This window comes from Pseudonaja textilis, chromosome 1 (genome assembly GCF_049901715.1).
Source record: "Pseudonaja textilis isolate UNSWEBS1 chromosome 1, rPseTex1.2, whole genome shotgun sequence".
NCBI classification, from domain to species: Eukaryota; Metazoa; Chordata; class Lepidosauria; order Squamata; family Elapidae; genus Pseudonaja; species Pseudonaja textilis.
In genome coordinates, this window is record NC_141990.1 from 230131959 (window position 1) to 230156332 (window position 24374).

At 40.1% G+C, this 24374-nt stretch overlaps 1 protein-coding gene and 1 pseudogene across 1 annotated transcript in view; both read left to right on the forward strand.

Annotated features, from left to right (window-relative positions):
- The window catches only part of LOC113440199 (solute carrier family 9 member C1-like), a 97855-nt gene that overhangs the window by 44233 nt on the left and 29248 nt on the right, over positions 1 to 24374 (forward strand). Inside the window, exons 12-16 of the mRNA XM_087928612.1 lie at positions 30 to 170; positions 16956 to 17053; positions 19028 to 19147; positions 20442 to 20637; positions 23036 to 23224. Coding sequence (XP_087784738.1) covers positions 30 to 170; positions 16956 to 17053; positions 19028 to 19147; positions 20442 to 20637; positions 23036 to 23224 — 744 coding nt within the window. The remainder of the gene's footprint in view (positions 1 to 29; positions 171 to 16955; positions 17054 to 19027; positions 19148 to 20441; positions 20638 to 23035; positions 23225 to 24374) is intronic.
- LOC148128080 (uncharacterized) lies at positions 548 to 1428 on the forward strand (annotated as a pseudogene).

The window sequence follows — 24374 nt, forward strand, 5'->3', positions numbered from 1 at the left end:
ACACTGCTGTTCTTTTCTTCCTCCTGCAGTTAAGTGCAGAAGAAATTAATCAATTGGTCAGATTGCTTAGATGTCCAGAATGCAATGCAGATATTACATTTGAGAGAGATCCTGAACAAATTGCTGAAATATTTGAGGAAGCCAGGTTACGTCTCTTAACTGCACAGATAGTTAGTATTTTTGTTTTCCTTAATGTTTTTTTGTTCTAAATATATTTAATGTATGTAATCTGAGGGCAAAAGTATTTAGCAGGGCTAGTAAGAGTTTTTGGAGTCTCCTTACTCTTACTCCTCCAATAGTTCCTCGGTCACCACTATTAATTTTTTTTAAGATGGCAACAGCGGCTGCATGTGTTTGTAGTTGGTGCTCCAAAGTGTTGTGCAGAGAGTATTTTGGAGAATTTGGATTGTAGAGATTGGTATGTAGAAGTGGATAAAATGTGTAGAGGGAAAGGCAAGAAAGAGACAAGCTTGATAAACTAACTGACTTTCAGTGGGAGTAGGTTTTTTTTTCTTCCCTTTTTAAGGAAGAGTGTTGGGGATGGGGGATGGAATGGTTCTCAGGGAAGGCAGGGGAGTGGTGTCAGGTAATGGGGATATGGGAGACAAGGAGGAGGGCAGGCACGGGGAACATGACCTCAGTGTTTAGTACCAGTCTTGTATTCTGCCCCCTTGTACACACCTCATTTTCCTGGTCAGCAGATTTGTGGTGGCCCTGGTCTTAGACTGTTGCTTTTAAATGTCAGATCAGCCTGCAGTAAGGCTAGCCTTATTGCTGATTTGATCCTCGAAGAGAAGCTGATCTGGCTTGTATAACTGAGACCTGGCTGAGCTCTGAGGGAGGCATTCCCCTTGTAGAAATGGGCCCAGTGGATTATCAAGCATAGCACCAGTCTAGACCTCAGGGCCGGGGAGGAAGTTTAGCTATTGTTATCAGAGAATCTCTAATAGCCTCCAGAGCACTGTTCCACAAGTGCCTGGTTGTGAGACCCCTTTTCTTAGGTTGGGCTCAAGGGATAAGATGGGATTGTTGCTGCTGTACCAACCTCCCTGCTGCGTGGCAGCTTCCCTACCTGGGCTCCTGAACCTCACTGCAGGGCTGGTGGTGGAATTCCCCAGGGTTATAGTTCTGGGGGATTTCAACCTGCCTTCTCTGGGGGCAGGGGCAGAGGTAGCCTGAGATTTAATGGAAACCATGACTTCCATGGGCCTGTCCCAGATCATCCAGAGCCTGACTAGTAATATTGGTCACACACCTGATTTGGTGTTCTTGTCTGAGCAGTGTCTATGTGACCTGGAATTGGTGGACCTGTCCTTGGTCACCTTGTCATGGTTGGATCACAATCTGGTGGCAATGAGTTTCTCAAAAGCTGCCTCCGCCCCTGCAGAGAGGCAGGACCTATTAGATTGGTCCACCCCTGTCGACTAATGGACCTGGATGAATGAATATAACTTGATTACGGTTTTAGACCAGCAATAGGCATCACTATTTACAATATACATAAAAAATACTGACACATTATAATGCATTAATAGTGGATAAAAGATATCTGTTAAGAAAATACATGTTCTCAAACAGTTAGGGGCACTCCCTGGTTTATGAGTCGAGAGCCATTAAGTATGTGTGTAAATATCATTTTTCAAAGTTTGTTCTATCTCCAAAAATTGTCACAAACCAATTTTTTTCTAGTAGACATTGCAGCAACACAGAATTTTGCCACTGCACGCATAATAGCTGGGTTTGAATCCTGGAGGAGAAAGTCTACATAAAAATTGTCTGCCCTCCCTGGCAATCTCTCTAGTAAGGGGAGAATATAGAATGATCTCTATATAACTCACAGTACAATAAAACATGTGAGATATCTTCAACTACTCCTTTACCACATATGTACATACCCATTCTGCTATTGGTGTTTTCTTATACCTGCCCTGAAAGAATGCTGATGGGAAAATATTAAATCTGGCTCTGAAGAATGCTATTCTTTGTTTTGGGAAGATCAGATCATTTAGATATCTTGCTGACTCCCACACTCCTTGTTTAATTCTGTCCCTGCTGTGGTGAGCCAATCTATTTAGTTCTTGGGACTCCATGTCCTTCATTCTATTAATTACTACTTGCTTTGCTTGGTCAAAGCCTAGGGACATTAAGAATACTGGTGAGAGCCCATAAGAGCCCAGCTTGTGATCTATTGCCTGTTTCCAGGGGGAGGGATAGTTATCAGTCAATACTAGATGGGTCAGTCCCTCTGGGAAGAAATGCATTTTTAGCCAATGAATGATCATCATCTTCCGGGCTCTTAACTGAATTTGAGGTATGCCTGTCTCAATTCTTACTTGAACATTTGGAGGTGGCTCGCAGGAATTTGGTTTGCATAGGTTCTAGTAAGTTTTTTTTTTTTTTTTTGCAAGGATTTCTGTTTGTGCCCCATATGTTTTGGCCTCAAAAAGTTTTAAGGCTGCAGGTACTAATTGCCCTCCACTGGTGCAAAAAAAGTGTTTAATTGCATTTGAGGACCTATAGGCTGCTTACACTGTGTGATCCAGGTGTGGATCACTTTTGATTTATCAAAGTTAAGGACCAGGTTTTTCTGTTTACAAAATTCAAGTGTTGCCGTAATTGCTCTTGTTGTAGATTGAGCAATGAGAGGCTAGACCAGGGCATAGATGCAACAAGACTTTATTTGGGAAATAAAGGACTGAACGTGTTAGCTCTGCCTGGAGCAGGCTTCCAACGAACAGCGGCTGACCGAACCCTGCAGCTGGCTTTTATAGCCGGCTGTCGAGGGAAGCCAGCCAATGAGGGGCAGCAAACGCCCCCGCAGCATGAACGGACCTGGGTGGGAACTTTGGCAAGTTCCAGGGACATAACACCCCTTCCGCCCAGATGCGAACACGTATAGTCATTTAAATAAGCGGGTGGTCTGTGCTGGCGCCCCGAGCGTCGTAACTCAGGCGAGTTACCAAGTGTCTCAGAGTTCGAAGAAGCAGGTAGGGTTGGTGATGGAGTGCGGACTTGCTCGGAGGTCTGAGCTGGTACCGGTGAAGTGCTTCTGGCCGGCGATGCCGTGGCTCCATCAGATGGTTCAGGCGGAGGACCCATCGGGCAGTCTCGGTCTACTGCCTGCTCCCTTGGCTCGGGTGATGGTGGCGAAGAGCCTCTGGAATGGTCTCCGATGAGAGTTTGGTGTGGCACCTGGGGGCTGACCTGTGCCCACGACCCAGCACTGGCGAGGGTACCCTGGCGCTTCCTTAGCTGGTCCAGGTGCCTTCTCCAGATGCGGCCGTCTTCCAGCTGGACTCGGTACGACCTGGGACCGGTGATGGCTACAATCTCCCCTGGAATCCACAGTGGGTCTCCGGCGTAGTTCCTTGCAAAGACATGTTCCTGCAAGACAAAATCTCTGACCCCCGTCATTGAACCAAGAGGGGTGTCAGGGCAATAGTGAGGGTGGAGCCTATCCAACACAGTTCTTAGGCGTCTACCCATCAGGAGTTCAGCTGGGGATTTGTTGGTGACCATGCATGGGGTTGAGTGTTGGCTTAGTAAGAAACGGGAGAGTCCGTGATGCCAGTCTTCTTTGCTGAATCTGGCTAACGCTTCTTTGGTGGACCTAACGGCTCTCTCTGCCAATCCGTTGCTGGCAGGATGAAAGGGGGCCGTGAAGATGTGTCGGATGCCAAGATTGGTGGCAAAGCGGCTGAATTCTGTTGAGGCAAACTGGGGACCATTATCCGAAACTATAGTATCTGGTAGACCGCGTGTCACGAATAGACGGGTCAAGGCCTTGGTAACCGCTTGCGTGGTGGTCGTGGATAGCTGGGCCACATCGATCCATTTAGAGTATGAATCCACGACCACCAAGAAGGTTTTGCCGTGTATTGGACCGGCTAAGTCAATGTGAAGTCTTGACCAAGGCGCGTTGGCGCTCTCCCACTTTGTGGGGGTGGTGACTGGAGGGGATGGTCTGGATTCCTGGCAGGGTTGGCAAGAGCTTACCCACTTGACGATGTCGTCATCCAAGCCAGGCCACCAGACGTAACTACGAGCTAACGCCTTCATCCGGACGATGCCCGGGTGGCCCTCGTGCAGTGCCTCTAAGACTGGCGTGCGAAGTGAGGCCGGGATGACGACTCTGGTGCCCCACAACAGGCAGCCCTGCAAGCTAGATAGTTCCTGTTGACAGGTCTTAAAAGGTGTGAACTCGGTTGCAAGGTTAGTGCCCGGCCACCCCCTCCTCACCCAGTCCAGTACCTGGGCGATTGTTTTGTCAGCCTTAGATTTGGTGGCGATGTCAAGGGCGGTGACAGGAAGGTCGAGCTCGGTGACATCGAAGATGGCATGGACAGGGGCCGGATCCTCAGCTGGAGCTGGCAGGGGGCAGCGGCTGAGGGCATCTGCGTGGCTTAACGTTTTCCCTGGGCGGTGGATGAGCTTGTACGAGTATGCCGCCAGGAACAAGGTCCATCTCGTCATCCTGGGAGACAACACTTGGGGGGGTCTGCTTGTCTCCGGATAGAAGACCCAGGAGAGGTTTGTGGTCAGTGATCAGTTCGAAGTTATGGCCAAAAAGGAATTCATGAAATTTCTTTACCTCTGCGACTGCGGCTAAAGCCTCCTTATCAATTTGGCTGTAATTACGCTCTGTTGCTGAGAGCGTTCTGGAAAAGAAAGCGATTGGTGCCTCGGAGCCGTTGGGTAGTCTGTGGCTTAAGACAGCTCCAATCCCAAAAGGGGATGCATCAGCTGCTAGTACTAATGGAAGACGTGGGTCAAATTGTATAAGGACTGCGTCTGATGTGAGCAGTGATTTGACTGCGCGAAAGGCGGTGTCTTCCTTGTGTCCCCAGTGCCAAGGTGATTTTTTATCTAAGAGTCTGTGTAGAGGCTCTGCTACTGACGCTTTGTGAGGTAGGAATGATGCATAGAAGTTTAATAATCCCAAAAAGGCTTGTAGCTCGGCTTTAGTGGTTGGCGTGGGTGCCTCATGGATTGCCTTGACTTTGGATTCTAGGGGGTGGATGCCTGATGCGTCAATTCTATAGCCCAGAAAGTCCACCTGTCTAGTGGCAATGGCACATTTCTCCCTTTTTAATTTGAGGCCATGCTGTCTGAACCTGTCTAACACTGCTCTGACTCTCTGGAAGAGTTGGGGTCTGTCCCTGGCGGAGACCAATATGTCGTCGAAGTAGGGTACTACACCAGGGAGGCCCTGTAGTATTCGTTCCATTAGGGATTGAAAGATGCCAGGGGCAACACTTACGCCAAATTGGAGACGCTTGCACCTGTGAGTCACAATAGTTTGTAATTCGGCTGTTTGGTTGTCAACAGGGAACTGTTGATACGCTTGTGACATGTCCAATTTGGCAAAAATGTTGCCAGGCTCAAAAGTGTGCAGTAAATGTTGAATGACCGGGACTGAGTAAGCGCTAACTTGTAGAAAGCGCTTAATTGTTGTTTTGTAATCAGAACAAATTCTCAGACTGCCGTCCTTTTTAAGGGGTGTGACAATTGGTGTCTCCCATTTGGCGAAGTCTGTGGGTTCAATGACCCCTTGCTTTAATAATTTGTCCAGTTTAGGCCGAATGGCAAATGGTACCCTACGTGGTTTCAGCCGGACGGGAACTGCTTGGGGGTCAACTGCAAATGAGATGGGGGTACCGTTATAACACCCCAACTCATCGCTGAATACGTCAGAGTAGTCAGTGAATAAGGAGTCAGTGTCAGAAGCTGAGACAGCATGGACTCCTGTTACCCCTAGGCCGAGGTAGGGGAACCAATCAAGCCCCAGGAGACTAGGGAGGTTGCCGTTAACTACCACTAGAGGCAGGTGGCCTTTGAAAGCTTTAAAATTAACAAGGAACTTGCCTTTGCCGAGTACTGGAATGTCCTTCCCTTGATAGTCCCTCAAGGTGAGCTGGCACTTCTGGAGTTGGTTTCTGGATAGTCTGGGCTGGATCTTCTTGAGTGTGCTCCAAGAGATGATTGAGAGCGCTGACCCCGTGTCAACCTCCATACGACAAGGTTTACCTTCTAATAAAATGGAGAGTGTGATTTTACTAATGGAATGACAGGTGTGGTTAGCATGGTAGCAAGTGTGACAATTTAGTACTTGCCTTTGGGATCCAGAATAGGAAAAGGAAGGAACCCTTTGTGCTGAGTTGTGTGCAGCCTGGCAGACTCTGGCGATGTGGCCTTTCTTGTGGCAATTGTTGCAGGTGGCACCCTTGAATCTGCACGAAGCTCTTGAGTGAGGTCCGCCACAGGATAGGCACAGGATGATGTGTTTGGGTGCACTGTTGCTTTCTTGCCTGGTTCCTACCTGAGGTTGCTTGGCATGGGCGAGACGGTGGACGTCTGTTTGATCGTTGGGATCATCTTCGTTGATCACCTCTTCCGAGTGGATGGTGGCACAGCTTTGTTTGGGAACGGAACCTTGAATCTCGGTGGCTGACTGGGTTGCCAGTTCTGCAGCCAAGGCTTCCTCGACGGCCTGGGAGAGGTTGAGATCCTTCCTGGCAAGCAGTCGCCTTTGGAGGTGAAGGTCCTTGACCCCGCAGACGAGTTGGTCGAGAAGCATGTCATCTAAGTAGTTCTTGAACTCGCAGTGGAGAGCTGCAGTCCTCAAGGCGGCCATGTACTGGTTGATGGTTTCCCCTTCAGCTTGCTTCCTCATCCGGAAGGCGAAACGTCTCGCGATCTGTGAAGGCTTGGGGGAGTAATGATTGGTGAGGATCTCCAGCAATTCTGCCCAGGGAACATTCTTTAACTCACGTGGAGCGACGAGTGCTGTGGCGGTATCAAAAACGATGGCCCCACAATAACTGAGGAAGAATGACTTCTTCCTGTGTTCCCCTGCATCAGCCAGACCAATGGCATCGATGTAGTGGTTAAAACGATTTTTGTATGATTCCCACTTCTCTTCATCAGGCTTGAACGGTGGGAAGGCTGGGTTGGAGTTCATGTTGTGAACTTCAGCTGGTTACACGGCTGTGAAATCTCTCTGGGAAGGAAAAAAATGACCCTGTGTGCTCTAGGTGATTTTGGTGGCTGCTGTTGCAGCGTTTTGCCAGACTAGTGACTTCAGCTCTTGAGAGGCTCCACTGAACCTCTCTGCTCTCTCTGGGCTAACGCTTGTGGCTCAGGCTGCAACGGCTGTTGGCAGCGTTTTGAATTTCGCGCTCCTGGAGAGCGTAGGCGGTAATGGGTGGCCGCCTCTGACAGTGATTCGAATCTCGCGCCCTGCGTTGGCGTCAGAGACTCATGGAATGACAGCACCGCACTGTATTCCGACTCGAATTCAAACGACAGCCATTTGAATTTCGCGCCCTTTTGAGCTGAGCGGCTGCGGCTCGCAGCGTTTCACTTTCCCCTGTAGCTTGCTAACCGAGCGGCTACAGACGCTCTTCCTTTCGCTTTTGCTGACCGAGCTCTCCGGCGGCGCGGCTGCGGCTCAGCAATAGAGTGATTTCAGTTGCTGCGGATTGCCTCTGGTAGCCATCCCACCCTCGTCGCCAGTGTTGTAGATTGAGCAATGAGAGGCTAGACCAGGGCATAGATGCAACAAGACTTTATTTGGGAAATAAAGGACTGAACGTGTTAGCTCTGCCTGGAGCAGGCTTCCAACGAACAGCGGCTGACCGAACCCTGCAGCTGGCTTTTATAGCCGGCTGTCAAGGGAAGCCAGCCAATGAGGGGCAGCAAACGCCCCCGCAGCATGAACGGACCTGGGTGGGAACTTTGGCAAGTTCCAGGGACATAACAGCTCTCTTCAGTCCTATTGGAGTTTGTGCAATTATAACAGCATCATTGGCATATAGGAGAATTGGGATTTTACGTTGTGCTACGTTTGGAGGCTGTAAATCAGGGTTCTGTAAGAGGTTGATCAGAGAGTTAATGTAAAAGTTAAAAAGTGAGGGGGATAGGATGCAACCCTACCATACCCCTTTTTGTACCCTTACTGGGCCGGTTAAAGTCCCTTGAGGATTACACCTCACTTTCAAGGTGGAATTATCATACGATTTTTGTATGAGGAAAAGGAAGCGTTTATTGATGGTAGTGCATTTTAATTTCTCCCAGAGAGTGTACCTGGTTATTGAATAGAAGGCCTGCTTAAAATCAAGGAAGGCCACGAAAAGAGAGGATTTTTTTTTTATTCGTGTATTTTTGAACCAGGTAGTGAAGTACCAAGATATGATCCACCATAGATTTTCCTTCTCTAAAACCAGCTTGCTCATCTTTAATTATCCCCCTGGAAATTAGCCAATCCTGGAGTTTATAGTTTAGGTGTTTGGCATACAATTTACTAATAACACTCAGAAGGCTAATAGGTCTATAATTACCTGGGTCATTTCTATTACCTTTTTAATAAATTGGTATGATAATTGCTAATCCCCAATCTCTTGGCATATGGCCCGTTTTATCTATAAATGTAAACAGAGATGCTAAAAGTGGAGCCCACCAACTGGCATTCTTTTTTATTATTTCTGGCAAGACATTATCAGCACCTGGTGCCTTGTTAGCCTTGAGGGTTCCGATCAACTGGGATATCTCTCCTTGTGTAACCAGGGACCAGTAAGGAGTTTGGTCCAAACTAATTTGGCTCTCCTTAGTTACACAGGCAGGGTCTGTATATAGCTCTCTAAAATATTCTTCCCAGGCATGAATCTTCCCACCTGATTAGTTGGGGGTAGGGGGGATTTCCCCAATCCTCTAGTGATGTACCAGAAAAGGGATGTATTTTTTGTCTTGACTGCTGCAATTAATCTATGCCAAGACTCCTTCAGAGCCACACTTTTCTTTTAGCAGGGTCTTATATTGTGCCTTCAACTGCTTTAAGTAGTGAGTGTGATCCTCAGAAGGGGCGTTTTTACTTTTCCTATACTCTTTGTTATATGTCCTTTTCAGTTGCACACAATCTCTATCAAACCAATTTTTATTCTTTAAAATTGGCTTTTTGGATTGAGTTAGTATTCTGTTAGTGAGAACCGATTTCAAATTTGAAATTAAAGTTTCAAACCCCTCTAAGTATGATCCTTCAAACTTATTTTTTAGTAGAGATGTATGAAGTTCTATTGTTTCTGGCAATAACATCAATTTAGTAACTTCCTTTGCATTTTTCTTGGTCCATTTAATTTTTACCTGGGCATTTTGGCTCTCTAGCCTGGGTAGGTAGATTGAACCAGTCCTTAGAGATTTCTGGTGTAATGTGAGAATAAGGATTACTGAATTGTGATCGCTTTCCAGTCGTGAGTCTACCTCCATCTTTGCAAGAACTTCTGGAGGTCATATGATATTATCCAATAATTAACTATGTTTTTTTTTCCTGTTCCCCAATAAGTATATTCTGCTGGGTAGTCGCCTTTTGTGGAACCATTAAGGATACAAAGGTCCAAACGTAAAGTCATCTGTCTTACACATAAACCTTCCCGATTTGCTTTAGGGTCTTTAGATTGTCTGGAATGCAGGGGTTCTTTTGTTACATTCTCATCATAGTGGATCTTAAATTGATTAAATAATACTTGATCATTTGGACCCATCCTAACATTTAAGTCCCCTCCAATAATTATTGCTGCTGTGGGGTATTTGTTTGAACAGCCAAGGATAAAATCTTCTATGCCAGCCCAAATCTTGTTGATCAAATCCTTCTTATTGAGTGGAGGAATGTAGATATTAAAAAGCAAAATCTCCACCTGTTTATATAAAAGTAAGGTAGTCACAACCCATGGCTGAAAAGGTGGCAGTGATGCACATTTAAATTGCAGGGCTGTATTAACTAGTGTCACAATACCTCCTTTATCCCTCCCACCCACCTTACTTGAGGCAGCCGGGATAGAATTGGTCCAATAACCATCTAACTATCTCTGTGGGGGTCCAGGTTTCCTGTAAGAAGAGGATGTCAAATTGTGATATGTAGTCAAAAAATAGTTGGTCTTTTGATGGGACAGTCCAGCCTGCTATATTCCAGGTTATAATGGAGAGGGGAATAATCTTTTGCCGCTCATCAGGAAATTTAATTTATACAAAGGGAAGTTGTAGGGTTGTTTCAATGGACTGAGTGTGTCGTCACACACGAAATTGGCTTTCTCTAAAAGGAGGGGAGACCCATCTACATCCTGTGTAGACTCCTGAGAAAATTGTTCAGGATGAGGGGTTTTAGCACCAGCTAGCAGAGCTTGCCATTCCTGTGCTTCTTTAGGTATAGGGCAAGGGGTTATTAGGTCATGCTTCATTTGACTTTGAGATGATAGTATTGTCGTGGGACCTCTCCCAATCTCTTGTTGTGGTGCTGAAGGTATCATAGGATATTTACATAAGGATGATAGTATCTCCATCTCTACTGGAGCTTCTAGTGGTCCCTGTGTGTATCTTGGCTTCTGTTTTCCATCTCGTATTCGTGCAGTCCCTTGCTCTCTAGGGAGAAGTAAGAGGTTCAATTATTGGGGAGACCAGATCTATAAGCGGTTCAGCAGTGTCCATTGTGACCAACAAGGATTTCTTTAAATTTTCTAGCTTGAATAATATGTTATCTTGTTTTCTTGGGAGAGCTCCAAAAGCATTAATAAGGCCAGTTTCTGTGCTGTTAAGTAGATCTTCACCGACCAAGGCTGGCTGACTCCCACTTTCTTTCTCTCTTTTTTTCAAGGTTGAGAATGCAGAAGAGACAGCAGCCGTGGGAGCTCGCATGTTAACAATTAAAGATTTAACCTTTTCCTCACAGAAAACTCTGATGGGAAAAATTTGGAAGGAGGCTAGACGTGGCATGGTGGGCTGCTTGAAAGACATGAGTATCCGCTTCCAACTTGGACACTCAGGAAGCCACTCCACAGTACGAAGATCAATCTGCCCCTAATGGCAGTGAAAAAGCTGACTTAGGGAATTTAGTATAGCACTCTTAGTAATCCAGCGTCCATAATTAAGTCTGTTCATATGGATTCTCAAAGCAATCTTGTGTTTGCAATGAGCGATGTGATTGTAGGGGAGATGTTTTCCTGGCTTCCAATGAAACTTCTCTATCGATACCTCCTCCTCTTGTTGCCTTGTCTGGAGAAGGGCTGTTTTTCTGAGAGGGCTGCCACTTTTTAACAGGTTTTTTAACTGTTTCCCTGGGTCTTTGCTCTTTTTCTTCTTTCATATCCTGAGTATGGGATTTACCCAGGTCTGCTGTAAGCACGTTGGTGGTGGGGTCTGTAGCCCGATGCTGTGCTTGCAGAAAGACAGCGATATCTTTTCTTAATATCTCTACATTGTGTTAGATGGTTATTACTTTTTCAAATATTGAGACAACCATTTGTGCTGTGAGAAGGCATTGTTTTGCCATAAACTCGGTTGTATTCTCCCAAGGTAAGCTCTCCTCACTTTGAGTTAGATTATTGTTAATCTTTTTAGTCTTTATCACAGTCTCCATATCAGCTGTAACTGGTTTAGTTGTTTGTGAAAAAATCTGGCAGTCATTTTGCTTCTCCCCCACTAGATCGGGAAAGTCTAATATCTGTTGTTTTGTAAGATCTCTTTGCAGGTCCTGTTCTAATTTCTCAAGATTGTTGGAAATGGAGGGGGGGTTAGTTTTACTTACAGATCTCTTGCCAGCAAAGTGCTCCTCAATTCTTGGTTGTTTTGCAGTCTTCACTGGTGGGAGAGATCCTGGGCTAGTGCTATGGCACTGCTTTCTTTTCCCCATGCCCTTGTTAGTCCTCAGCAAAACAAAAACTTTTGTTTGTGTTGTGGTCTATGCTGTTATTTTCTCCGGAAAATATTATTTAAATAAAAATTGATAAAATAAAATAAAACGAAGAGGAGCTGCTGCAGCACGCTCTGGCAGCTGGCTTCCCCCTGCACCGTTCCAGAAGGAGCTGTAGGTTATAACTGCAGATCTACTGTGCAGTCCAGCCAAGTTCTTTGTCACTGTTTGGAATGGGAAGGTGACTGAGGCTCTGGATAGGATTGTACCCTTACGGCCTCTCCTCACCCGTAGACCTCTCTGCTCTGTGGTATACAGAGGACTTCAGAGGGATGAAATGCATGAGGAGACATCTAGAGCACTGCTGGTGGAAGACAGGAGATGAACTCGATCGAACAAGGGTAAGAGTGCTACTAAGGCTTACCTCGTGGTGATTCGTGCAGTGAAGTGTAAATAATTCTCCACACTAATTGCATCTGCAGATAATAACCCAACAACCTCCTTAAGGTGAGCCATCTCCTCCTGGGAAGGAGGAGCTTGAGGTCCACCTGAAGGGGCGCACTGAGGAATTTGCAAATTTTCTGGAAGACAAAATCGCTTGACTTTGTTCCCAGTTAGATGCCGGTGTGGTTGCTGGTCTGGTGGAAGCTCCTGAGGCAAGTTCTTGCCCTGTTATCTGGAAACGATTTGACCCTGTTACTTCTGAGGAAATGGACAGGATCTTAGGGAGTATGCACACAAGCACCTGTGTTTTGGACCCATCTCCCTCCTGGCTTGTGAAAGCTTCCCAGGAGATGACAGGCAGCTGGACTCTGGCGTTGATTAATGCTTCCCTACAGGAGGGGCAGTACCCCAGCACTTTAAGGAGGCTGTGGTCCCAGTGGTGGGATTCAAACATTTTTATTACCTGTTTTGTGGGCGTGGCTTGGTGGGAGTGGCAGGGGAAGGATACTGTAAAATCTCTAGTCAGAGGTGGTATTTTCTGGTTTTCCAAACTACTCAAAATTTCTGCCACCAGTTCTCCAGAACTAGTGAGAATCTGATGAATACCACCTCTGTGTGGTCTGCCCTCTTCTTAAGAAACCATCGCTAGACTCCACCCGGTTGGATAATTTCCGACCTGTCTCCAATTTTCCGTTTTTGGGGAAGGTTGTTGAGAAGGTGGTCGCGCAGCAGCTCCAGAGGTTTCTGGATGAAACAGATTATCTCGATCCCTACTAGTCAGGATTCTACTGGGGCGACTTTGGGGGATGGGAGTGGGAGGTCTTGTGTGTCCTGGTTCACTTCCTTCCTCTGCGGCTGCTCTCAGTATTGTGGTTCGCCGGAAGCAGGTGCGGGTGGCTGAGGTCTCGGAGAGCGAGGACTCAGATGAGGGGTCTGTGTGTGATGCAGGGATGGGGCCAGGACCATCAGGGAGTGCACTGGTTATGCCCTTTCCTGTACCAGTGGTCCCTACTCACAGTTACTCATGCCCTAGTCATTTCTCATCTTGATTATTACAACACACTCAACATGGGGCTGCCCTTGAAGAACATCTGGAAGCTCCAGTTGGTGCAAAATGCAGCGGCCTGCATGGTTTTGTGCAGACCCCGATATGTACCTGTTTCACCTCTCCTGTGGGAGCTACGTTGGTTGCTGATTTGCTTCCAGGTGCAATTCAAGGTGCTGGTTGTCACCTTTAAAGCCCCTCATGGCTTGGGATCAGGTTATCAGAGGGAAAGTCTCTTGCTGGTCACATCTACCATTAGAGCAGGGAGGCAGGGAATTCTGCGGGTCCCATCCCTGAGGGAGATACACCTGTTGGGACCCAGAAGAAGGGTCTTCTCCATGGTGGCTCCCTCTCTCTGGAACATCATTCCCCCAGAGATTAGAATGGCCCTCTCACTAATACTCTTCCAGAAGGTACTGAAGATCTGGTTCTCCCAGTGGGCCTGGGAACCCAGAGTGGGATGGAGCCCATCATATGGCTCATGTGATCTGCTGTCGTTGGGGTGGGGATAGGAGTTGGGGGTGATTTTTTTTTTTCAGATTTTGTTCTTCAGCCATTGTCCTTTATTAATTTATTTGATTCTTTTAAATAGTTTTTGTTTTTTATTTTAAATATGGTTTTATATTCTGTAAGCCGTCTCAAGTCGCAATGGGCGTATAGACGGCAATATAAATTCAACAAATAAATAATAAATTAAATAAATTATTTATCCATCTACAGTCATGTATTCTGCCCAGAATCATATACTTGAGATGGGTGGCTGTTTAAACTGAAGTAAGTAAATATACACAATATAGTAATAAAAGGTACCACTACTCATACACTAGTGAATTGCATTCACTACAAAATCTGAGATGTCGCGACCTGCACCCCACTTGTGAACTGCTTAAAGGGCCCTTCTAAAAAATAGTTGGAACATGCTAAACTGACATTCAGTGGCAAAAAGGAGAAGAATTGGTTAATGACCAGTGGCCTAGTAAACCAAGTTATTTATATTCTTTGACCTATTAGGAAGGGATAAATAATAAGGTCACTCAAATGGGTTTGTCAAAAACATTCCAGTGAGAACCTATAATTTATACTGGCTTTGCTTTTTCCTTTGTCTTGCCTTTGCAGTATAGTAGGCCAAGGATTGCATTGTAGTAGGCCTAAGGATAAATAAGCTCTAGTTTTCCTTTTGCTCAGGGCTGCAACAAGTTGCCAATGGTTTGTTGGGAGCCAGTGTATTTTTTGCATGCCTAGTAAAATTTTGTGGTCGCTTCAAAATAATCTGGATGCTTTAAGATTAGCAAAGTTTGGGCCACAACATCACTTACCTAAGGACATTTTTATGTAATGAAGCTTCTTTTCTGGATCTGTAAGATATTCCTTTATATGTATATTATCCCTCAAACATCCAACGATAATCTCAGGTTATTTCATTAACTTGTTTAGAAGACTAGATGTAGTCCAATTATGCTAAGAAAATAGTGTGTGAGGAGATTCATTCTTATATATCACATCCCCATTTTAATAATGCTTTTAATTAGCCAATAAAGAACAAAGTGATGGGTTTCAGGAAAGACAATTGCAGAACTGGTAAGGCCATCTGTATTCGGCACTGCAGACTCAAAACACCCTTCCTCCAAATAGTTTCAAGTATAAATCTTTCTGCTAGTTTCATACTAACATGAAATTATACTATATTACATGACATGAAATGACATGATATTACATGAAAGAGCATACAAAAATAACTTCCACCAAGATATCTTTGCCAGGTCCAAATATATTTTTCACTTGTTACAAGTTTCAGTCTCAAGATTAGCAAATATTTGCTTCAATAATAGCTGAAAAACTTAAGAGATTCTTGAATGAGTTTATACACTCTGATCAAAATGGGTTTCTACCTAAAAAGCAAATTAAAAATAATGTGATAATTATTTTAGATATGTTAGAGTATTATGAAGTACACTTTGAAAAACAATTGGCATTGATCTTTTTAGATGCTCAGAAAGCTTTTGACAATGTAAATTGACAGTTTATGATGCAACAATTAAAGTGTATGGATTTTGGTGAAAAATTTATAAAATTAGAGAAATGGAAGAATTTACAACTCTCAATGATAGGGAGAATAGCTACTATAAAAATGAATATATTGCTGAAACTACTTTTCTTATTCCAAACAATACCGATAAAACCAGAGAAGAATATTTTGGGGAATTGAATAAAATAATTTTGAAATATATTTGGCAAGGGAAAAAAGCAAGAATAAGAGTGAAAATGTTACAGGAGTCTAAAGGCAATGGGGGGTTTGGGTTACCCGAATGGGAATTGTATTACCAGGCATCTCTATTTACATGGGTGAAAGAATGGATACGTTTGAGGCATAAAAGATTATTATTATTGGAGGGCAACAATCTTCAATTAGGGTGGCATGCCTTTCTGTTGTATGGAAGGAATAAAGTACATAAATACTTTCAAAGACACTGTGAGAAATGCTTTATTTTTAATATGGGAAAAAGTTAAATAAAAAAGTAGGAAAATAGCAGTCTGGCTTTCTACAATGGAAACATTGATACATACAAATATTGTCAACTTGGAAAAAATTGTACCCTATAAAGACATCTTAAACAGGGAAGGAGAACTAAAAACCAGACAGGAATTAAAAAACCAAAGTGAGAACAACCCACCAGACAAAAACATAATCTGGAAAACACTGGAATGTGCAGAGACGGACAGATTGATATTAAAAATAAAAGATAAAGAAGATACATAGCATTATTCAACATGGGATAGGTTTTACCAGTGATTAGATATAAGATGTAGAAGTTAGAAGAAGAAAGATTATTGTTATGTGTATATAAAACATGAATGTTATTTATGGCTATAAGCATGCAAGCAAGTATAAATATGATTACAAATAAGCTAATATAACTATAATTACTGCTATATTATGTATATTATTATTACTATTAATATTTCTTGTTTCTCAGTAAAATTAAGTGCCCGGAGAATAAGTTTTCAAAATATTTATATATAAATAAAAAATATAAAACGTAGGGAAAAAAGATTAGTTGAGACCTCTAATTCTTAGCTTTAATTTCCATTTTGTTATTTTGAAATGGTGTTTGCTGATAATGGGGACTATGGTTTGAAAATGAATGAATGCATGTCACCACTACCTAGATACTATTTAGCATTCTTAAAACCTTTTCTCCATGCAAACAGGATCTTTTGTACAAAAATTATTTTGCCCTCCTTTATAGAAGATGACTATAATTCTCTTTGGGGTTCTGAGGTTTTGGGGTTCATTTGAAGTATTTGATTTGGCAGATTAGTTTTATCTTTAGGACATGAACTTTGTCAGGCTCAAAAAGTTCTGAATGGTAAAACTTTAAACATATTACCTATTGACACTTACATGCTTGGGGTCATTTTTCTATTTTCATGGGAATGGAACTACATTTTTCTTTGTTCTGAGAAAACAGTGACTTGAAAAGCAAAAGGAAATCAACTTTATTTCATTCAATACTTGGTATGATAAAGAGAAACCACAGGTATTATATGACCCCTAGTAACCAATTAATTTTAAAATGGAAAAATGTTCTCAATAGCAATTACAGATAATTCAAGTTGACATCCATTTTAACAGCAGAATGACTGCAATCTCTGTTTTTCCCCTCAGAATTAGAATGGTTGAAGTCCAAAGATGAGTACCAGTTAATAATATATATAAAAATTGCTTTATAGGTTAATTAGTCAACAGTTCTGAAATTCTACTTAATCAGACTTTTTTTTTAAATATAGGCTAGTTATCAGAAGCAATATAACAGTGGAATGCTAAACCAAGATGCTGCACAAATATTGATAGGTGCAGCAGAAAGCTATGTTGATATTAAAGGAAAGTAAGTGCTTAACAATTAATAAAAATAATGCACACACAGCTATTGTAATTCAGTATTTTCAATGAGAAGAGTAGATACTGTAATATATTGACACTATTGTAATTGCTTTTATTGACATGTATAAAATATTACAATTGTATTTATTTTTTTTGTTTATTTTATTTAATAAAATTTATATGGCTGTCCAATTCACTCATTGGCTCTGGGCAGCTGACAAAGATAAAACCCCAATATAAAAAACAATGGCACCCCATTCTCCTGGCAGATGTACACTTTTTTAAAAAAAATGCAATTAACAAAAATATAAAAACAGCTGTATAAAATACCATAAAAGTGAAATGAAGCGAGAGTTACGACTGACGCTAGTTACAACCATGATAGACAGAGTCCTACATGTGTAAGAATTCCTGGATGAAATCCATTCATATACTAAACAGACCTGGTTCCAAGACCAATCTTGAAAGGCCAATGAAGTAAAGAGTTTTCAAATGAACCTCAATTCCTGATATTTTTTTATTCACAGCTTGGAAGTTCAGCAGTGTTTATGAAAGGATTGTAATATTTATCTCTTTGGCAATAAATAGACAGCAAGCTGCACAAAACTAGAAATTTATTTTGTTCAAAGATTTGAAATAAATAGAATCAAAAGCCAGAAGATCAAATCCTGGAGGGGAAAGGGCAATTTGTAATTAATTAAATCTTCTGGAAGGCAATGATACTTACAAGAAAATGAATTTTTAGTAAGCCAAACTTCAAGGAAGGTAACAACTCAAATAAATTATTGGCCTATCAATTAAGAAAAGAACATCAATTTAAGACATAAAGTAGCATGTTTCAGAACCAAAAGAAATGGCAAATCAAATTTATTAAAAGTATTAAATCAGATTATGGAGAGAAATTTTAAAAAAACTTTTTAAAGTGGAAATATTTAAAACTTACATTTTATTAAATTTAAGATCACTAACAAACTATATTATCGACATTGCCAACAATATCAGACTGGGAAACCACATTCGTATAATATGCAACAATAGTAAAATTAACAGTATATATTCATAAGAGAAATTTGACTAAATTTAGGTAAGACTGTTTTCTGATATACAGTCATTCTCATAATAAGGCAAACTCAGAAACCTAACAGTATAGTTTTCAAGGGGGAAATAACTGATTCAAAGACAGTAACTAGAAAAAGTTGAGAAATACAATATATTTATGTTATATGAGTCACGTACAATAGGAAGGAATTTAAAATGTGATTTTCCCAATAAGTATTTTTACTAATTATTCTTTAGCTTTTTCCTTATTTTTTTGTTTTCCCTTTTTTTTCTTTTACATTGTTATGTGCATCCACAGTGGTGTTAAAACTTTGTAAACTCTTGCATTTTCAGTACTTTTGCATAAAAATTACCTGAAATGTTATATTTTCTCCACACATCCTAGAACTAGATTTAAGAAAAAACAACTATACAAGTAAAAAATACTGTACTTGTTCATCTATTTATTGAGAAAAATAATCCAAAGCAACATACAGGTAGTTCCCTGTTTACTATCACAATTGGAACCAGAACTTTTGTTGCTAAGTGATGCAGTCATTCAATTTTACAACTATTTTTGCCACAATTGTTAAGCTAGTTACTATATAGTTGTTAAGCAAATCTGGATTCACCCATTGACTTTTCTTGGAAGCCCTCTGGGAAAGTCACAAATGTCAATCACATGACCCTGGGATCCTGCAATGATCATAAATGCATACTGGTTGCCAAGTATCTGAATTTTGATCATGTGACTGGGGATGTTACAACAGTCATAAGTGTGTAAACCACAAATAAGTCACTTTTTAACAATGTTAACATTGAATAGTTGTTAAATGAATGGTCATAATTTGAGTATTATCTGTATTTGGCAAAAGTATTGAGAATTCTCTTGTATTCACTTTTTATCTTTAAAACAGAAATGTATGTTTTATTATTCCAGGTTTATGAATATTCATGAAGTAAAAAGTTATTGGGAAAGCAAAGGCATATTGGTCACAATTAAGAACTGGCTAACTGAATGGGTTCACTCTGTGAAAGAGGAAATTTATAAGCCATCAAGGTTAGTATACATTAATAGATATCAAAATATGTATGATGGGAAATATTAACATTTTACAGTATATAAGGAAGGTGATATATGCACTGTTATAATCTAGCCTTAATAATTGGAATACTGAATAACTAGTAATTAAGAATTACTGAACCCAAGTACCCATATTTATTGGAAATTAGCTTTCATTCCAATTAATCAAGCTCTAGTCCTGAAATAGCAATCAATGTTGTTGAATGCAGAAAAAAAGAACTGTAACAAATGATCCAAACTGGAAACTTGATATCAGAAAGGCTAGTACAGACTGGTAATCAGTTTCTAAGACAGATTTATGAGAAAGAATGTGGAAAATTCTCAAAGTTAAGTTGCTCAGAAAATTGTGACAATCCTGATCAGTTAGCAGTCTGTTTATGAATTATCATTTGGATGGGTCCATTGAGACACTTAGTTTACTTGCAAACTGGGGGAAAAGATTATTTAGTCTCAAGGGAATTTGGCTGCTGAATATCTTTTTTTAAATATAAAGACAAATATAGAGAGATATAAAGAGAAAGAAGAAAAAGTGCAGAGAAAAGTACAGTTAATGAAAGAAAAATAATAATTAAAGACACAACTTCCAACTTTTACAGCAGTTACGAAGTCATTATTTTTCCTCTTTAGTATTACAAAAATCCCTTCAGCCCCTTATTCAATGCTTTTGCAATAATCAAATTCAGAAATCACCATTTTTACTTTTTTTCTTATTATCAGCAAAAAGTTTTCATAAAAGTTTTCCAGTATATCCAATATTGTAAATCAAGAACTATCTATAATCTGAAAAAGATTATCATAATAACTCCAGTTTGTTTGTAGAAATACTATACTTGATTTCTCTTCAGATCATATAAATTTTTCATCTTGGAAATAATTAGAAATATCTATTTTTGAGAAAGTGTTATGTCTTTCAAAAAAGAACATATATTCCTTGGAATCACCATTTTATACCTCCATATATTTATAACCCCTCAACATCCTTAAAAATATTTTGGGCAATTTACCTCATGTTGATTTAATTCCTTTGACAGAAATTCTATCTTTTTGCGGGCAAAGCACTCCATTCCATTATTTTGTTGTTGTAGTAATTTGAGTTATCTATTTGGCATCTTTAACTGTTCATAAAATCACAGAGTTGGATTCTTGTTGAATTACTCTTTGAGAGCAAGGTTCTCGGATAATGCTGATCACTGTCCATATATAGTATTAAGAAATGAAAAGTAATAGATGTTTAAATGACTTATTAATTGCACCTTTTTTCCCTTTACAGACACAGGTTTATGAGAACATGCTACCAATTAGTGATAATGGAGGAATTTGAATATATATGTTGCATAGTAACCATTTTGAACTGTTTTCCAATTTCTCTTTACTTTATACTTACTACCGATACACCATTTTTTCCACAACTAAAATTGTGCAACTATTATTTTCTGACTTTGTACATACTGGAAGCTATACTGAAGGTACAAACTACATAAATTAATGATATATTTCTTATTAATAATGTAAATAAACATGCCTGCTATATGCTCAATAACCCGAATATGCATTTTTTTTTATTTACAATAGAAAAGCAGGTTAGAAATGTTGTAAATATGTTATTCAAAAATATGAATTGAAGCCCTAGAGATTTTTATAAATATAAAATATCGTGCTATCACTTCTTCAGTGTTTTTGTAGTAATTGCTTTTCTAAACTTAATATTTTGCCTTTTGCTGAACTTTTAATTCAAGCATCGTGTGTGATCTTACAAGGGTGATAATATAGCCATATGTTACAATATGTTTTCTATATGTTTCAAGAACAAGGAAAATAAAATGGTAAGCTGGAAATATGAAAGAACCATTAACCAGCCAAGAGAAATTGAAAGGCCAGATCAGGAAATCAGCTACAATGGAAAGCTAAACTATTTTTATTAAGATATGTAATAATATAATTTTCTATTTTATGGCTTGAGGTTCACATGTTGCCAGTCCATCACTAATAATCACATAATTCAATAATTTACTATTGTGACCACAGGCCATAACAACATGACATAACAGAAAAGAAGAATGAAATTGATCAACAATAAAATTGTAATCAGCAGTAAAGAAAGCATACAAGATAATTAAAAGCCAACCAATACTACAATTGGGGGCTTAAAATTTCATTTCAAAATTTAAAAAAGGCATGGCAAAGGTAGTTGACCTTATTGTCAATAATTGCAATTGTGCCTGTGAGAAGGTAATTTGATTGTTTAATATCCTGCACCATAAATTTGTTTGTCATCAGCATTTTCCTTTCGATTTTATCTTAGGGCAGTAGAGGACATATTTATTAATCTTGTCTACTTGGTTGGCACTACAGGGGCACAGGTACTCTCCATTGGGACATGTAAAAAACTTCCCTTAAAAATAATAAAAAGGCATTATCTAAGTAAACAGATGTAAAGGGAGTCCTTGGCTTATGTCTATTTGTATGGGAATTGTTCAAATTATTGAAAAAAATGGATATATAATTGGTCAGTGAAATTCATGTGATCATGTGAACACTATCAGGGTGTCCACCAGAGGTATTATTCGGCAGATTCTGACCAGTTCTGGAGAACTGGTAGTGGAAATTTTGAGTAGTTCGGAGAACCGGCAAATTCCAGCTCTGACTGAAGATTTTACAGTATCCTTCCCCTGCCACGCCCACCAAGTCACGCCCACAGAACCGGTAGTAAAAAATATTGAATCCCACCACTGGTGTCCACCTCATGATTTCAGTTGTCATGATTGAGGTGTTTCCTGCCGACTTCCCATAAGCAAACTCAATGAAGAAGGTATGAGGGAAGGTTCCAAGTTGCTATGTCCTTCCCCACTGTCATGCACAACTGTCACTGACCCTCCCAGGCTTTCTCTAGCCACCTGTAGCTCAAGTGTGGCATGGGCCAACCCCACCCAGTTTCTCCCCAAGCCTCCCTTGACTGCATGTGACCAGAACTCTTAGGCCTTCCCTGTGTCCCAGCCTTGGTATCTACACGTTCTTTCCCTGGGATTTCTGCCTTTTCCCATGATGATCTTGGGATTACAACAGCTATCTCATTCATAATGAACCATTGGTCTGCTTAACTACCATCGTGTTAGTTTAATGACCATGGTGATTCACTTAATGACTACTGTGAAAAGTTGTAAAATCAGGTCGGTCATATGAGTGACCCAATTTATGACCATCCTGAGTTATACCTCTGATGGGCAGGCTCCATCACAATTGTAACTCAAAGACTTTCTGTACAATTAACTGAGTTTAATGATGAGATTTTGGGAAGCTTTCTAATTTTTTGTTCCTTAACACTGCAAGGTGAATTCTAACAGAGATTGAGGATAGGCCTACTTTCATTCAAAGATAGATAGCAGGAGTACCATAAGGAAGGCACAGAATCTTCCGTAGGACTAAGCTGGCACAAAGCTGCATTAGAGGAACAGAAGATTATTCAGAAATTATGACCTGAAGATCTCGCCTTTGATAGGGATGACTAGAGCCTCCTTTTAACTTAGATTGCTTTCATTTGCTTCCATTCAGTATTCTGTCCTCTCTATCCTTTTTCCTCGTTCTTTTTTCTTGTCATGTTTCTCATGCTTTAAATCATTTGTAAACTCTCCAGAGTTGCTGGAAGTCAGGCATTTATTAATAGATAATAATTTGTGGGTTATATAGTGAAGCAGGAGCTCTTAGAAATGGAAAATTGCAAATGTTCTGGCATCCTACTGTTATAGCATTTACGTGATAATTTTTATTATACAGTAACTTCTAGTATAAATATATAACTTAAAATGAATCTCATGATATTTACATTTAATGTCTGTCTATCTAGTACTATTGTATTGTTTTTAACAGATATCTGCACTGGGGAGAAACTATTTCCGTCATCATTGGAACCAGTTTGATGTACTAATAATAATCATTGGAATTATAGATGTTGTAATTATCAATATCATTAAAACAATTAGTCCAACATATGCCATTATTTACACTATCAGGATATTACGGTTTCTTCGTGTTGTAAGAGTTCTGCGTCTCTTAAAGGTAAACATGATGTTATTGTTGAAAAATTTAGGTATTCGTTTGTTTCAGAATTTTTTAAAAAAGTAAATATTACAAATATTAAAATATTAAATCCATTTAGCCTATTCATATCTCTTGAGTATTAGTGAAAGTTTGAATCTGAAATGATATAAAGACATTTGTTTTCTGCTTTGGTTTATCAATTGGGTGTTAGTTTTTGGGAGGCATATTATACAGTATTAGAATATTGTCATCACTCATTTTGTGATAGCCAACTAGTTTGGTTAGTGACATTTTATACTTTCCTACTAATGAATACTACAAAAAAGCAAAAAGTGGTTATTTCATGAGAAGTGTCTGCATCTCTTAGTAAGGGGAAAAAGTAGATTTAAATCAAGTGTAATCATATTTTGAAAGCCACATTCATATATTACATTTTTACTTTAGGAATCTCCTTAAGAGAATATTTTCCATGTCTGGATTTTTTTTGTTGCTTTCTCTTGCATTTATGTGCTGAATGTTTTTCTTCTTATGTGCAGACAATATTAGAATTCAATTTTGCCTGTACTATTTTTTTTTCTATAAATTTACTGACTAATAGGAGCAATAAATGTAGAGGCAATTACAGGGATTCTGCATATTTTTCTCATCCTGTTGTCTAAAAGATTTAGTTTGCATTTTTCTACATATAAAAACCTGTTGGTTAAATTAGTATTTTTAGAGCTTTCACCATTTCCTTTCTATCTCACTTCAATTCTATTTGTCATCTGAAACTGATTTATGTGTTTCAGTATTTACCTGACTGTCTATTTGTCCATAGTGGAAGAAAGCACACTGTATGCTTTTGCTATATCCATGTTATTTCCTGAAGAAGTATGTTTCATATATTTTTACCCAAGTACTAGTCTTAAAAATGCTATCTCACAAATGTTTAATTTTTATTTTAGAATATCTTCCATGCATTTGTTCTGCTGCATAAAGCTGTCTGCTCTCCAATACTTATTTATTTTATTGTACTTAATGATCGTTCCAAACAGTGAAATAGAATAGTTGAAGAGAATTGTCTAGAAAGAGAAAAAACCATGGGCTGGGTTTTTTTTCTAAATTGAAAAAGGACAAGATTTTTATATAAGTTTTTTTAAAATTAAATACATTGGATTACAAGGAATTT